Source organism: Eubalaena glacialis, chromosome 6 (genome assembly GCF_028564815.1).
Source record: "Eubalaena glacialis isolate mEubGla1 chromosome 6, mEubGla1.1.hap2.+ XY, whole genome shotgun sequence".
In the NCBI taxonomy this organism is placed as follows: domain Eukaryota; kingdom Metazoa; phylum Chordata; class Mammalia; order Artiodactyla; family Balaenidae; genus Eubalaena; species Eubalaena glacialis.
Genome location: NC_083721.1, coordinates 131,915,519 through 131,928,450, shown reverse-complemented (window position 1 = coordinate 131,928,450; position 12,932 = coordinate 131,915,519). Strand labels below are relative to the sequence as shown.

Sequence of the window (12,932 nt, the reverse complement as noted above, 5' to 3'; positions counted from 1 at the left end):
CTGATTATCTTAAACTTCTACAGTGTACAGTGTACATTCATTACACTGAATGATAAATCTTACTCCTTAAGTAATCAAATTATAATAAAAACTCATAATTTATCTGGAGGAAATCTGAATAATAAAAAGAAAACATCACAACATCTCAATATTTCTCTAAAATTTCCCATTGTTACATGGATGTTAAACATTACAATCAGTTTGTTTTATGTTAACTAATATAGGTTATTCATTAAATCTACTTTAAATAAAATGACATACTTGTGGAAAGAGGTTAACCGCTTTAATGTAGAAAGAACATTGTAAATATCATCATCATCAGCTTCTTCTCCCTATAAAAAAAAGAGCAGACAGTACCTTAATACTATAAATTTACTCATCCTCAAATTCACATGAAAGTCTATTAATACTTACTGCCTAAAGAAAAATTCTTTTTTATTATATAAATAGTATATATTCACTATTGATAAATGAGAAAATACAAATAAGCAAAAAAACAAAAAGTAAAAAACACCCATAAGCCCAACACCCAGAAATAACCACTTTTGCATTTTAAACAATGTCATAAACGTGACTTTGTACAATTTTCTGATTAATACCTTTGGATAAATTCCTTGAAACTGCTGAGTGAAAGGATAGGTACTTTAAAGATTTTATTGGTTATTTCAAAGATTTTACTGATTGTCAGTTACATCTGTAACTTCAAAATCACAATGAAAATCAAAAAATGGTTGAAAAAAATTAAAAGTTAAAATTAAAAATGAAAAGTAGGGGAAAACTGATTACATGGATTAAAAGTAAATCCTATCAGCCTGGCCGTCAGGATATACAAAGCTGTGGGAATTCCAGATTGCCTTACATAGATTGAAAGGAGAGGGCAAGAGGCAGGAATCACAGAAATAATTATAAAAATAACCAGTTGGAGATGCTTGCTGCTATCTTGGGCACACCACTGGTAAGCAGCCATCCTTCATAAGCACACAATTTTTATGTTCTATTCATTAGCACATCATAATAGTTCAGTAATATTAAAATGCAAATTAGGTCCCAGGAATAGAAAATGAAAAAATGACTTAAGAAAAGTCAGACCTTTCTTAAAAGAGAAAAAAAAAAGTCTGTCTTTTATGAAACAGGTTTTTAAAATAAAAATGAAGTGTAACTAAGGCTGATCTTCATAAAATGAACAACTGCAATAATGCTGCTAAGTTTTGAAAGGAGTAGAGAATTCTACTAGATTTTATTTTAAAATGGAAACAATTTAAAACTCAGCTACCTTGAAAAATTATTAGCCAAAATCATTATATGTACACATTAACTTTAAAACAGACCTCTTGCAACAGATCTTCCACAGAATGATTGAATCGATCTACAAACTCATCAATCAGTTGGCTTCGAGCTATGTCAACTCTGTTCTGGATGGTATACTCTTCACTGCATAAGATGCTATAGGTTTTACTGCAGGCTTCTAGAACATCTGATTCTACGTGTTTCTCCACAACAAATTTAATCTGTTTTAGTAAAGCATCTAGATGCTGAGGAGGAAAAAAAAGAAAAACTATGATATTTAGATTAATAACAAAAATTTAAAAAAGCATCTGCCAAATAACAAATAAGCCTATATATTACATGAAAATAAAATAATCCAGTTAATAAAACTGACTATGATAGCAGAATTGCAATTTTATAGTGTCTTACCTTTTCCATTCTACCTGTGCTATAAATTTCTAGATCAAAATACTGTGGGATTTGTAGCAAGTTTGCTACCTTCTCTGCATCTGCAGAATACTAGAAGGAGAAGCAAAGAAAACGAAGTAACTACTTTAATAGTACAGTGTAATAAGCAAACTCAGTGGCATATTATCACAAAACTGTAAATGAAACTGTACCTTTGATAGCAACATAGGCAGTGTGATGATAAAATGCTCAGTCAATTTGTTTCTATCATCAATTTGAGTTTTCCTTTCTTTGGCAGTTAGCACCTAGAAATAAATTTAAATGGGCAAAGAATAAGAGCGTCATGTACTAATTTATAAATCTAGAATGTTACAAAGATGATGAAGCACTGGCAGATAATATAACAGAAAATTTTCAGAAAAGCTGAACAAACTACTAAAATAAATGCATCTAGTTTTATTCAAATTACTTTATTAAATAGCTACTTATTTTAGATAAGTTACTACTTGTTTAAATAAAAACAAAAACATTTCTAAAAAACCAGTTATGAATATAAAAATAGTGGAACCAATGGAGAAATAATTTTTCTACAGTTTTATTCTCAAAATATTAAGTTATCTCCCCTAGGCTAAATAAACTATTCTAAAAGTACTTTAGCAAGCAATCCTTCTTTAATACCATCAGCAGCTAGTAAATTTTCACTTATTTTTAAAGCATATACTAACAATGTCTCTGGACTCATTTATATTTGATTGTTCTTGTAATTAAGCCATAAATCTGTTAGGCAATAATCAAGACAGAGGGGTACAGCCTGTGATCACTGAACAGATTAGAGCCCTTCACCTTAGCCTGTATTCAACTAGCTAAACTATAGGTGGTTCCAAAAATAAAATATTAAAATGCAGGCTCAGTTAGGATAATTATTTCCCCAAAGTATTCTGCAGTTTATTATCTTGAAGGAATTTACCATCATAATGTTGAATGGTTTTATGGGACAGAAACATTCCAATGTAAATTGCCACTTTATAAATGTAAACCCCAATGTTTGAGAATGTATGAAAGAAGTAATAGGGCCTCCTATCTGATTCTTCTTTCAGATTGTTTTTCAACCTCTTAAACATATAAAATAACATTTTGGAATGATCTACCACCAAGTGTCATGTTTAGTTCTGCACAAAGCAATTAAAGGGGCTACATGTAAAGTGAAATATATATCTAGAAATGTATGCAGGATATTGAGAAGTCTTGAAATTCATTTGACAACGTAGGAAAGGTCTAAGGATGTTGACTTTAGGGTAACAGCTATTTTGATTAAACGGTCATCGTGTCAGGCGCTCTATACACATGAACTCATTTAATCCTCACAATATCTCCGATGGGACAGCAAAAATGGCATAATACCTATGAAGGGGAATTTGCCAATACCCAACAAAATTGTATACATATTTTTCCTTTGCCCTAGCAGTCCCACTTTAGCAATCTACCCCACCAACACACCTGGTACAAGTACGAAATGACACAATATTATTTGCTGCACATTATTTCCAGCAAAAGACTGACCCAAAAGACTCTCAATACTATATCCACGTAATAGATCATATATAGCCATAAGAAAAAATGAAGTTGTCCAAATAAAGTTATGGAGTAATACCCAGGGTATACTGTTAAATTAAAATGTAAGGTACAGAACACCATATAAAGTATGCTATCCTTTGTAGGAGACAGGAGATTGAGAGGGAGGAGAATGGAGAATAAGAATACACATATCTGTATGTGTGCATGCATTTATCTATATTTGCAGAATGAAACACTGGAAGGATAGACCAAAATCAAATAAAAATGGTTACTGGTAGCAAAGGGGTGTAGAGGGAGGCACATAAGAAAGACTTCTCTAAATATATATATATTTTTTTACATGGTTTTGACTTTTTAACTATGTAATTTTTTTACATATTTCCAAAAAATAAAAATGGGAAACATAAAAGCGAAGAGGTAAAAACCCTGTTATGCTAAATTTAAGTCAGAAATATCAATATGAATGCATGATTTAAACATATGTGTATATATAGAGAAATATATATATTTTCTTAGCTCTGTGTACGAATGGTGCCTAGCAGAAATGATAACCAATTGACAATGAGTATCCCTAGTAACAAGATTTTGATCTTTACATATTACTCTATATCAAAAGGAACCAGGGCTCGTGGGAGATTCCTGTCCTAGGGTAATGTAGTATCAGCCTACAAGGTGACTCCCAATTGACCACTGTCTCCTGGTATTCATGCCCTTAATAGAATCTCTTCTGAAAATGAATAAGGCTGACGTGTAATCTAAGGAATATTGCGGGAATTATATTGTATGACTCTTGAGGTCATAAAACACACACAAGTGTCCACCTTACTCTCTTTTGGACCATTCATTCTGGGGGAGGCTGGCAGCCTTGAAACAGTCCTACTGAGAGGTCAACATGGTAAGGATCTAAGGCCTCCTACCAACAATCAACACTAACTTGCCAACCATGTGAATGAACCGTTATGGAAGAAGTAAATTTACTATCAAGACTTCAGAGGTTAAAGCCCTGGCTAACATCTTAACTGCAACCCTATGAGAGAATCTAAACCAAATGAACAGCTAAGCCACTCACAAAGTTCTGACCCACAGAAACTATGAGACCATGAATACTTATTGCTTTAAGCCTCTAAGTTTTGAAGTATGGTAGTCCCCCTCAATCCATGTGGGATACATTCCAAGACCCCCAGCAGATGTCTGAAACTGCGGATCATTCCGAACCCTCTATATACTATGTTTTTTGCCGATACAAACATGCCTATGATAAAGTTTAATTGATAAATTAGGCATAGTAAGAGATTAACAAAAATAACTAATAAAATAGGACAATTATAACAATATACTGTAATAACAGTTATGTGAATGTGGTCTCTCTCTCTCTAAATATCCTGTATAAATTTAACACCTTTTACATCTTAACTAAGAACTCATCAAGCACTGTGGCTATCACTTTTGCAGTTTGAGGTGTGACAGCAAAACTAATAGGAATTTCTTTTTCCTTCCTCACAATTTCAGATAGAAATCTATTCTTAACGAAGATCTTAGCAAACTCAGCATATGATTTTTTTCTTTCCTGGTTAAGTCTAGAACTTTCACCTATTCACTTAAAGGAAGAACTTATGGCTTCTCTTTGACATATCCAAATTGCCAAAATCACTACTCTTGAGCATTCAGGTGATTATTAAGTAAAATAAGGGTTACTTGAACACAAACACTGCAATACTGTGACAGTCAATCTGATGACCTACAAGAACCGCTAAGTGACTAACTGGTGGGATACACTGGACAATGGTATGATTCAATGCCCCGGGCAGGATGGAGAGGGACAAAGCTGGATGGCATGAGATTTCACCATGCTTCTCATAACAGCATGCAACTTCAAACTTATCAATAGATTACTTTTGGAATTTTCCATTTAATATTTTTGGATCATAGCTGACGGGTAACTGAAACTGTGGGAAGAGAAACCATGGGTAAGGGGCAACTATTGTAATTTCTTATACGTAGGAATAGATAACTAACATAAGCAATAAAGGTAGAAAGTGAGCCTGGGACATTTTGCTCTGAAAGAAAGCACTCAAAAAATGATGACATGTCAAAACAATAAGAAATCAGCCTGAAGGGGCTGTCATTCAAAATTAGGACATTACATATTCTTAAAACTTTTATTTTGGAAAATTTCAAAAACACTCATTTTGTCATTATTGTTTCATCAATTTCCCTAAAGTTTTTTTTTTCTTCTGTAGCATTTTTAAATTTTAAACGTCTTTATTGGAGTATAATTGCTTTACAATGGTGTGTTAGTTTCTGCTTTATAACAAAGTGAGTCAGCTATACATATACCTATATCCCCATATCTCCTCCCTCCCACCCTCCCTATTCCACCCCTCTAGGTGGTCACAAAGCACAGAGCTGATCTCCCTGTGCTATGCGGCTAGCTTCCCACTAGCTACCTATTCTACACTTGGTAGTGTATATATGTCAAGGCCACCCTCTCACTTCCTCCCAGCTTACCCTTCCCCCTCCCCGTGTCCTCAAGTCCATTCTCTAGTAGGTCTGCGTCTTTATTCCCGTCTTGCCCTTACGTTCTTCATGACCATTTTTTTTTTTAGATTCCATATATATGTGTTAGCATACAGTATTTGTTTTTCTCTTTCTGACTTACTTAACTCTATATGACAGACTCTAGGTCCATCCACCTCACTACAAATAACTCAATTTCGTTTCTTTTTATGGCTGAGTAATATTCCATTGAATGTATGTGCCACATCTTCTTTATCCATTCATCTGTCGATGGTCACTCAGGTTGCTTCCATGTCCTAGCTATTGTAAACAGTGCTGCAGTGAACATTGTGGTACATGACTCTTTTTGAATTATGGTTTTCTCAGGGTATATGCCCAGTAGTGGGATTGCTGGGTCGTATGGTAGTTCTATTTTTATTTTTTTAAGGAACCTCCATACTGTTCTCCATAGTGGCTGTATCAATTTACATTCCCAGCAACAGTGCAAGAGAGTTCCCTTTTCTCCACACTGTCTCCAGGATTTATTGTTTGTAGATTTTCTGCTGATGGCAATTCTGACCAGTGTGAGGTGATACCTCATTGTAGTTTTGATTTGCACTTCTCTAATGGTTAGTGATGTTGAGCATCCTTTCATATGTTTGTTGGCAATCTGTATATCTTTTTTGGAGAGAAGTCTATTAGATCTTCTGCCCATTTTTGGATTGGGTTGTTTGTTTTTTTGATATTGAGCTGCATGAGCTGCTGGTATATTTTGGAGATTAATCCTTTGTCAGTTGCTGCGTTTGCAAATATTTTCTCCCATTCTGAGGGTTGTCTTTTCGTCTTGTTTATGGTTTCCTTTGCTGTGCAATGGCTTTTAAGTTTCATTAGGTCCCATTTGTTTATTTTTGTTTTTATTTCCATTTCTCTAGGAGGTGGGTCAAAAATGATCTTCCTGTGATTTATGTCATAGAGTGTTCTGCCTATGTTTTCCTCTAAGAGTTTTATAGTGTCTGGCCTTACACTTAAGTCTTTAATCTATTTTGAGTTTATTTTTGTGTATGGTGTTAGGAAGTGTTCTAATTTCATTCTTTTACATGTAGCTGTCCAGTTTTCTCAGCACCACTTATTGAAGAGGCTGTCTTTTCTCCATTGTATATTCTTTCCTCCTTTACCAAAAATAAGGTGACCATATATGCGTGGGTTTATCTCTGGGCTTTCTATCCTGTTCCATTGATCTATATTTCTGTTTTTGTGCCAGTACCATACTGCCTTGATTTCTGTAACTTTGTAGTATAGTCTGAAGTCCGGGAGCCTGATTATTCCAGCTCCGTTTTTCTTTCGGAAGATTACTTTGGCTATTCGGGGTCTTCTGTGTTTCCATACACATTGTGAAATTTTTGGTTCTAGTTCTGTGAAAAATGCCATTGGTAGTTTGATAGGAATTGCATTGAATCTGTAGATTGCTTTGGGTAGTATAGTCATTTTCACAATGTTGATTCTTCCAATCCAAGAACATGGTATATCTCTCCGTCTGTTTGTATCATCTTAAATTTCTATCATCAGTGTCTTATAGTTTTCTGCATACAGGTCTTTTGTCTCCTTAGGGAGGTTTATTCCTAGGTATTTTATTCTTTTTGTTGCAGTGGTAAATGGGAGTGTTTCCTTAATTTCTCTTTCGGATTTTTCATCATTGCTGTATAGGAATGCAAGGGATTTCTGTGCATTAATTTTATCTCCTGCTACTTTACCAAATTCACTGATTAGCTCTAGTAGTTTTCTGGTAGCGTCTTTAGGATTCTCTATGTATAGTATCATGTCATCTGCAAACAGTCACAGCTTTACTTGTTATTTTCCGATTTGGATTCCTTTTATTTCTTTTTCTTATCTGATTGCTGTGGTTAAAACTTCCAAAACTATGTTGAATAATAGTGGTGAGAGTGGGCAACCTTGTCGTGTTCCTGATCTTAGTGGAAATGGTTTCAGTGTTTCACCATTGAGAACGATGTTGGCTGCGGGTTTGTCATATATGGCCTTTATTATGTTGAGGTAAGTTCTATGCCTACTTTCTGGGGGTTTTTTATCATAAATGGGTGTTGAATTTTGTCGAAAGCTTTTCCTGCATCTATTGAGATGATTATATGGTTTTTATCCTTCACTTTGTTAATATGGTGTATCACATTGATTGATTTGCGTATATTGAAGAATCCTTGCATTCCTGGGAAAAACCCCACTTGATCATGGTGTATGATCCTTTTAATGTGCTGTTGGATTCTGTTTGCTAGTATCTTGTTGAGGATTTCTGCATCTATGTTTATCAGTGATATTGGCCTGTAGTTTTCTTTTTTTGTGCCATCTTTGTCTGGTTTTGGTATCAGGATGATGGTGGCTTCGTAGAATGAGTTTGGGAGTGTTCCTCCCTCTGCTATATTTTGGAAGAGTTTGAGAAGGATAGGTGTTAGCTCTTCTCCAGATGTTTGATAGAATTTGCCTGTGAAGCCATCTGGTCCTGGGCTTTTGTTTGTTGGAAGATTTTTAATCAGAGTTTCAATTTCAGTGCTTGTGACTGGTCTGTTTATATTTTCTATTTCTTCCTGTTTCAGTCTCAGAAGGTTGTGCTTTTCTAAGCCTTTGTCCATTTCTTCCAGGTTATCCATTTTATTGGCATATAGTCGCCTGTAGTAATCTCTCATGATCCTTTGTATTTCTGCAGTGTCAGTTGTTACTTCTCCTTTTTCATTTCTAATTCTATTGATTTCAGTCTTCTCCCTTTTTTTCTTGATGAGTCTGGCTAATGCTTTATCAATTTTGTTTATCTTCTCAAAGAACCAGCTCTTAGTTTTATTGATCTTTGCTATTGCTTCCTTCATTTCTTTTTCATTTATTTCTGATCTGATCCTTATGATTTCTTTCTGCTAACTTTGGGTTTTTTTGTTCTTCTTCCTCTAAATGCTTTCCGTGTAAGGTTAGATTGTTTACTTGAGATTTTTCTTGTTTCTTGAGGTAGGCTTGTATAGCTATAAACTTCCCTCTTAGAACTGCTTTTGCTGCAACCCATAGGTTTTGGGTCGTCGTGTTTTCATTGTCATTTGTTTCTAGGTATTTTTTAATTTCCTTTTTGATTTCTTCAGTGATCTCTTCGTTATTAAGTAGTGTATTCTGTAGCCTCCATGTATTTGTATTTTTTACAGATTTTTTCCTGTAATTGATATCTAGGCTCATAGCGTTGTGGTCGGAAAAGATACTTGATACGATTTCAACTTTCTTAAATTTACCAAGGCTTGATTTGTGACCCAAGATATAATCTATCCTGGAGAATGTTCCATGAGCACTTGAGCAGAAAGTGTATTCTGTTGTTTTTGGATGGAATGTCCTATAAATATCAATTAAGTCCATCTTGTTTAATGTATCACTTAAAGCTTGTGTTTCCTTACTTATTTTCATTTTGGATGATCTGTCCATTGGTGAAAGTGGGGTGTTAAAGTCCCCTGCTATGCTTGTGTTACTGTCGATTTCCCCTTTTATGGCTGTGAGCATTTGCCTTATGTATTGAGGTGCTCCTATGTTGGGTGCATAAATATTTACAATTGTTATATCTTCTTCATGGATTGATCCCTTGATCATTATGTAGTGTCCTTCTTTGTCTCTTGTAAGAGTCTTTTTTTTTTTTTATTTTTATTTTTTAAACATCTTTATTGAAGTATAATTGCTTTACAATGGTGTGTTAGCTTCTGCTTTATAACAAAGTGAATCAGTTATACATATACATATGTTCCCATATCTCTTCCCTCTTGCATCTCCCTCCCTCCCACCCTCCCTATCCCACCCCTCTAGGTGGTCACAAAGCACCGAGCTGATCTCCCTGTGCTATGCGGCTGCTTCCCACTAGCTATCTATTTTACACTTGGTAGTGTATATATGTCCATGACACTCTCTCACCCTGTCACATCTCATCCCTCCCCCACCCCATATCCTCAAGTCCATTCTCTAGTAGGTCTGTGTCTTTATTCCTGTCTTGCCACTAGGTTCTTCATGACCTTTTTTTTTTTTTTTTCCCTTAGATTCCATATATATGTGTTAGCATACTGTATTTGTTTTTCTCTTTCTGACTTACTTCACTCTGTATGACAGACTCTAACTCCATCCACCTCATTACAAACACCTCCATTTCATTTCTTTTTATGGCTGAGTAATATTCCATTGTATATATGTGCCACATCTTCTTTATCCATTCATCCGATGATGGACACCTAGGTTGCTTCCATGTCCTGGCTATTGTAAACAGAGCTGCAATGAATATTTTGGTACATGACTCTTTTTGAACTATGGTTTTCTCAGGGTATATGCCCAGTAGTGGGATTGCTGGGTCGTATGGTAGTTCTATTTTTAGTTTTTTAAGGAACCTCCATACTGTTCTCCATAGCGGCTGTATCAATTTACATCCCCACCAACAGTGCAAGAGTGTTCCCTCTTCTCCACACCCTCTCCAGCATTTATTGTTTCTAGATTTTTTGATGATGGCCATTCTGACAGGTGTGAGATGATACCTCATTGTAGTTTTGATTTGCATTTCTCTAATGATTAATGATGTTGAGCATTCTTTCATGTGTCTGTTGGCAATCTGTATATCTTCTTTGGAGAAATGTCTATTTAGGTCTTCTGCCCATTTTTGGATTGGGTTGTTTGCTTTTTTGTTATTGAGCTGCATGAGCTGCTTGTAAATCTTGGAGATTAATCCTTTGTCAGTTGCTTCATTTGCAAATATTTTCTCCCATTCTGAGGGTTGTCTTATGGTCTTGTTTATGGTTTCCTTTGCTGTGCAAAAGCTTTTAAGTTTCATTAGATCCCATTTGTTTATTTGTGTTTTTATTTCCATTTCTCTAGGAGCTGGGTCAAAAAGGATCTTGCTGTGATTTATGTCATAGAGTGTTCTGCCTATGTTTTCCTCTAAGAGTTTGATAGTGTCTGGCCTTACACTTAGGTCTTTAATCCATTTTGAGTTTATTTTTGTGTATGGTGTCAGGGAGTGTTCTAATTTCATACTTTTACATGTACCTGTCCAATTTTCCCAGCACCACTTATTGAAGAGGCTGTCTTTTCTCCACTGTATATGCTTGCCTCCTTTATCAAAGATAAGGTGACCATATGTGCGTGGGCTTATCTCTGGGCTTTCTATCCTGTTCCATTGATCTACATTTCTGTTTTTGTGCCAGTACCAAACTGTCTTGATTACTGTAGCTTTGTAATATAGTCTGAAGTCAGGGAGCCTGATTCCTCCAGCTCCATTTTTCGTTCTCAAGATTGCTTTGGCTATTCGGGGTCTTTTGTGTTTCCATACAAATTGTGAAATTTTTTGTTCTAGTTCTGTGAAAAATGCCAGTGGTAGTTTGATAGGGATTGCATTGAATCTGTAGATTGCTTTGGGTAGCAGAAGAGTCTTTATTTTAAGTCTATTTTGCCTGGTATGAGAATTGCTACTCCAGCTTTCTTCTGTTTTCCATTTGCATGGAATATCTTTTTCCATGCCCTCACTTTCAGTCTGTATGTGTCCCTAGGTCTGAAGAGGGTCTCTTGTAGACAGCATATATACGGGTCTTGTTTTTGTATCCATTCAGCCAGTCGATGTTTTTTGTTTGGAGCATTTAATCCATTTACATTTAAGGTAATTATCGATATGTATGTTCCTATTATCATTTTCTTAATTATTTTGGGTTTGTTATTGTAGGTCTTTTCCTTCTCTTGTGTTTCCTGCCTAGAGGAGTTCCTTTAGCATTTGCTGTAAAGCTGGTTTGGTGGTGCTGAATTCTCTTAGCGTTTGCTTGCCTGTAATGGTGTTAATTTCTCCATGGAATCTGAATAAGATCCTTGCTGGGTAGAGTAATTTTGGTTGTAGTTTCTTCCCTTTCATCACTTTAAATATGTCCTGCCACTCCCTTCTGGCTTGCAGAGTTTCTGCTGAAAGATCAGCTGTTAACCTTATGGGGATTCCCTTGTACGTTATTTGTTGTTTTTTCCCTTGCTGCTTTTAATATTTTGTCTTTGTATTTAATTTTTGACAGTTTGATTAATATGTGTTTTGGCATGTTTCTCCTTAGGATCTCCTAGATCCTGTATGGGACTCTCAGTGCTTCCTGGACTTGATTAACTATTTCCTTTCCCATATTAGGGAAGTTTTCAACTATAATCTCTTCAAATACTTTCTCAGTCCCTTTCTTTTTCTCTTCTTCTTCTGGGACCCCTATAATTCGAATGTTGGTGCATTTAATGTTGTCCCAGAGGTCTCTGAGACGGTCCTCAGTTCTTTTCATTCTTTTTTCTTTATTCTGCTCTGCGGTAGTTATTTCCACCATTTTATCTTCCAGGTCACTTATCCGTTCTTCTGCCTCAGTTATTCTGCTATTGATCCCTTCTAGAGTATTTTTAATTTCATTCACTGTGTTTTTCAACTTTGCTTGGTTCCTCTTTAGTTCTTCTAGGTCCTTGTTAAATGTTTCTTGCCTTTTGTCTATTCTATTTCCAAGATTTTCGATCATGTTTACTATCATTATTCTGAATTCTTTTTCAGGTAGACTGCCTATTTCCTCTTCATTTGTTTGGTCTGGTGTGTTTTTACCTTGCTCCTTCATCTGCTGTGTGTTTTTCTGTTTTCTCATTTTGCTTATCTTACTGTGTTTGGGGTCTCCTTTTTGCAGGCTGCAGGTTTGTAGTTCCCGTTGTTTTTGTATCTGCCCCCAGTGGCTAAGGTTGGTTCAGTGGGTTGTGTAGGCTTCCTGGTGGAGGGGACTAGTGCCTGTGTTCTGGTGGATGAGGCTGGATCTTGCCTTTGTGGTGGGCAGGACCGCGTCTGGTGGTGTGTTTTGGGGTGTCTGTGACCCTATTATGATTTTAGGCAGCCTCTTTGCTAATGGGTGCGGTTGTGTTTCTGTCTTGCTAGTTGTTTGGCTAGGGTGTCCAGCACTGTAGCTTGCTGGTCATTGAGTGGAGCTAGGTCTTAGCGTTGAGATGGACATCTATGGGAGAGCTTTCGCTGTTCGATATTATGTGGAGCTGGGAGGTCTCTGGTGGACCAATGTCCTGTACTCGGCTCTCCAACCTTAGAGGCACAGGCCTGACACCCGGCTGGAGTACCAAGACCCTGTCAGTCACACGGAAAAAGAGAAAAAGGAAAAAAATATATATATTATTGC

At 36.0% G+C, this 12,932-nt stretch overlaps 1 protein-coding gene across 3 annotated transcripts in view; it reads right to left on the bottom strand.

The window, feature by feature from the left end:
* Positions 1 to 12,932, bottom strand: part of STAG1 (STAG1 cohesin complex component) — a 430,559-nt gene that overhangs the window by 49,005 nt on the left and 368,622 nt on the right. For all 3 annotated transcript variants that reach the window (XM_061194629.1, XM_061194628.1, XM_061194630.1), the window contains 4 exons: positions 1,887 to 1,979; positions 1,696 to 1,785; positions 1,329 to 1,532; positions 262 to 332 (listed from right to left, as the gene is read on the bottom strand). In XM_061194629.1, coding sequence (XP_061050612.1) covers positions 262 to 332; positions 1,329 to 1,532; positions 1,696 to 1,785; positions 1,887 to 1,979 — 458 coding nt within the window. The remainder of the gene's footprint in view (positions 1 to 261; positions 333 to 1,328; positions 1,533 to 1,695; positions 1,786 to 1,886; positions 1,980 to 12,932) is intronic.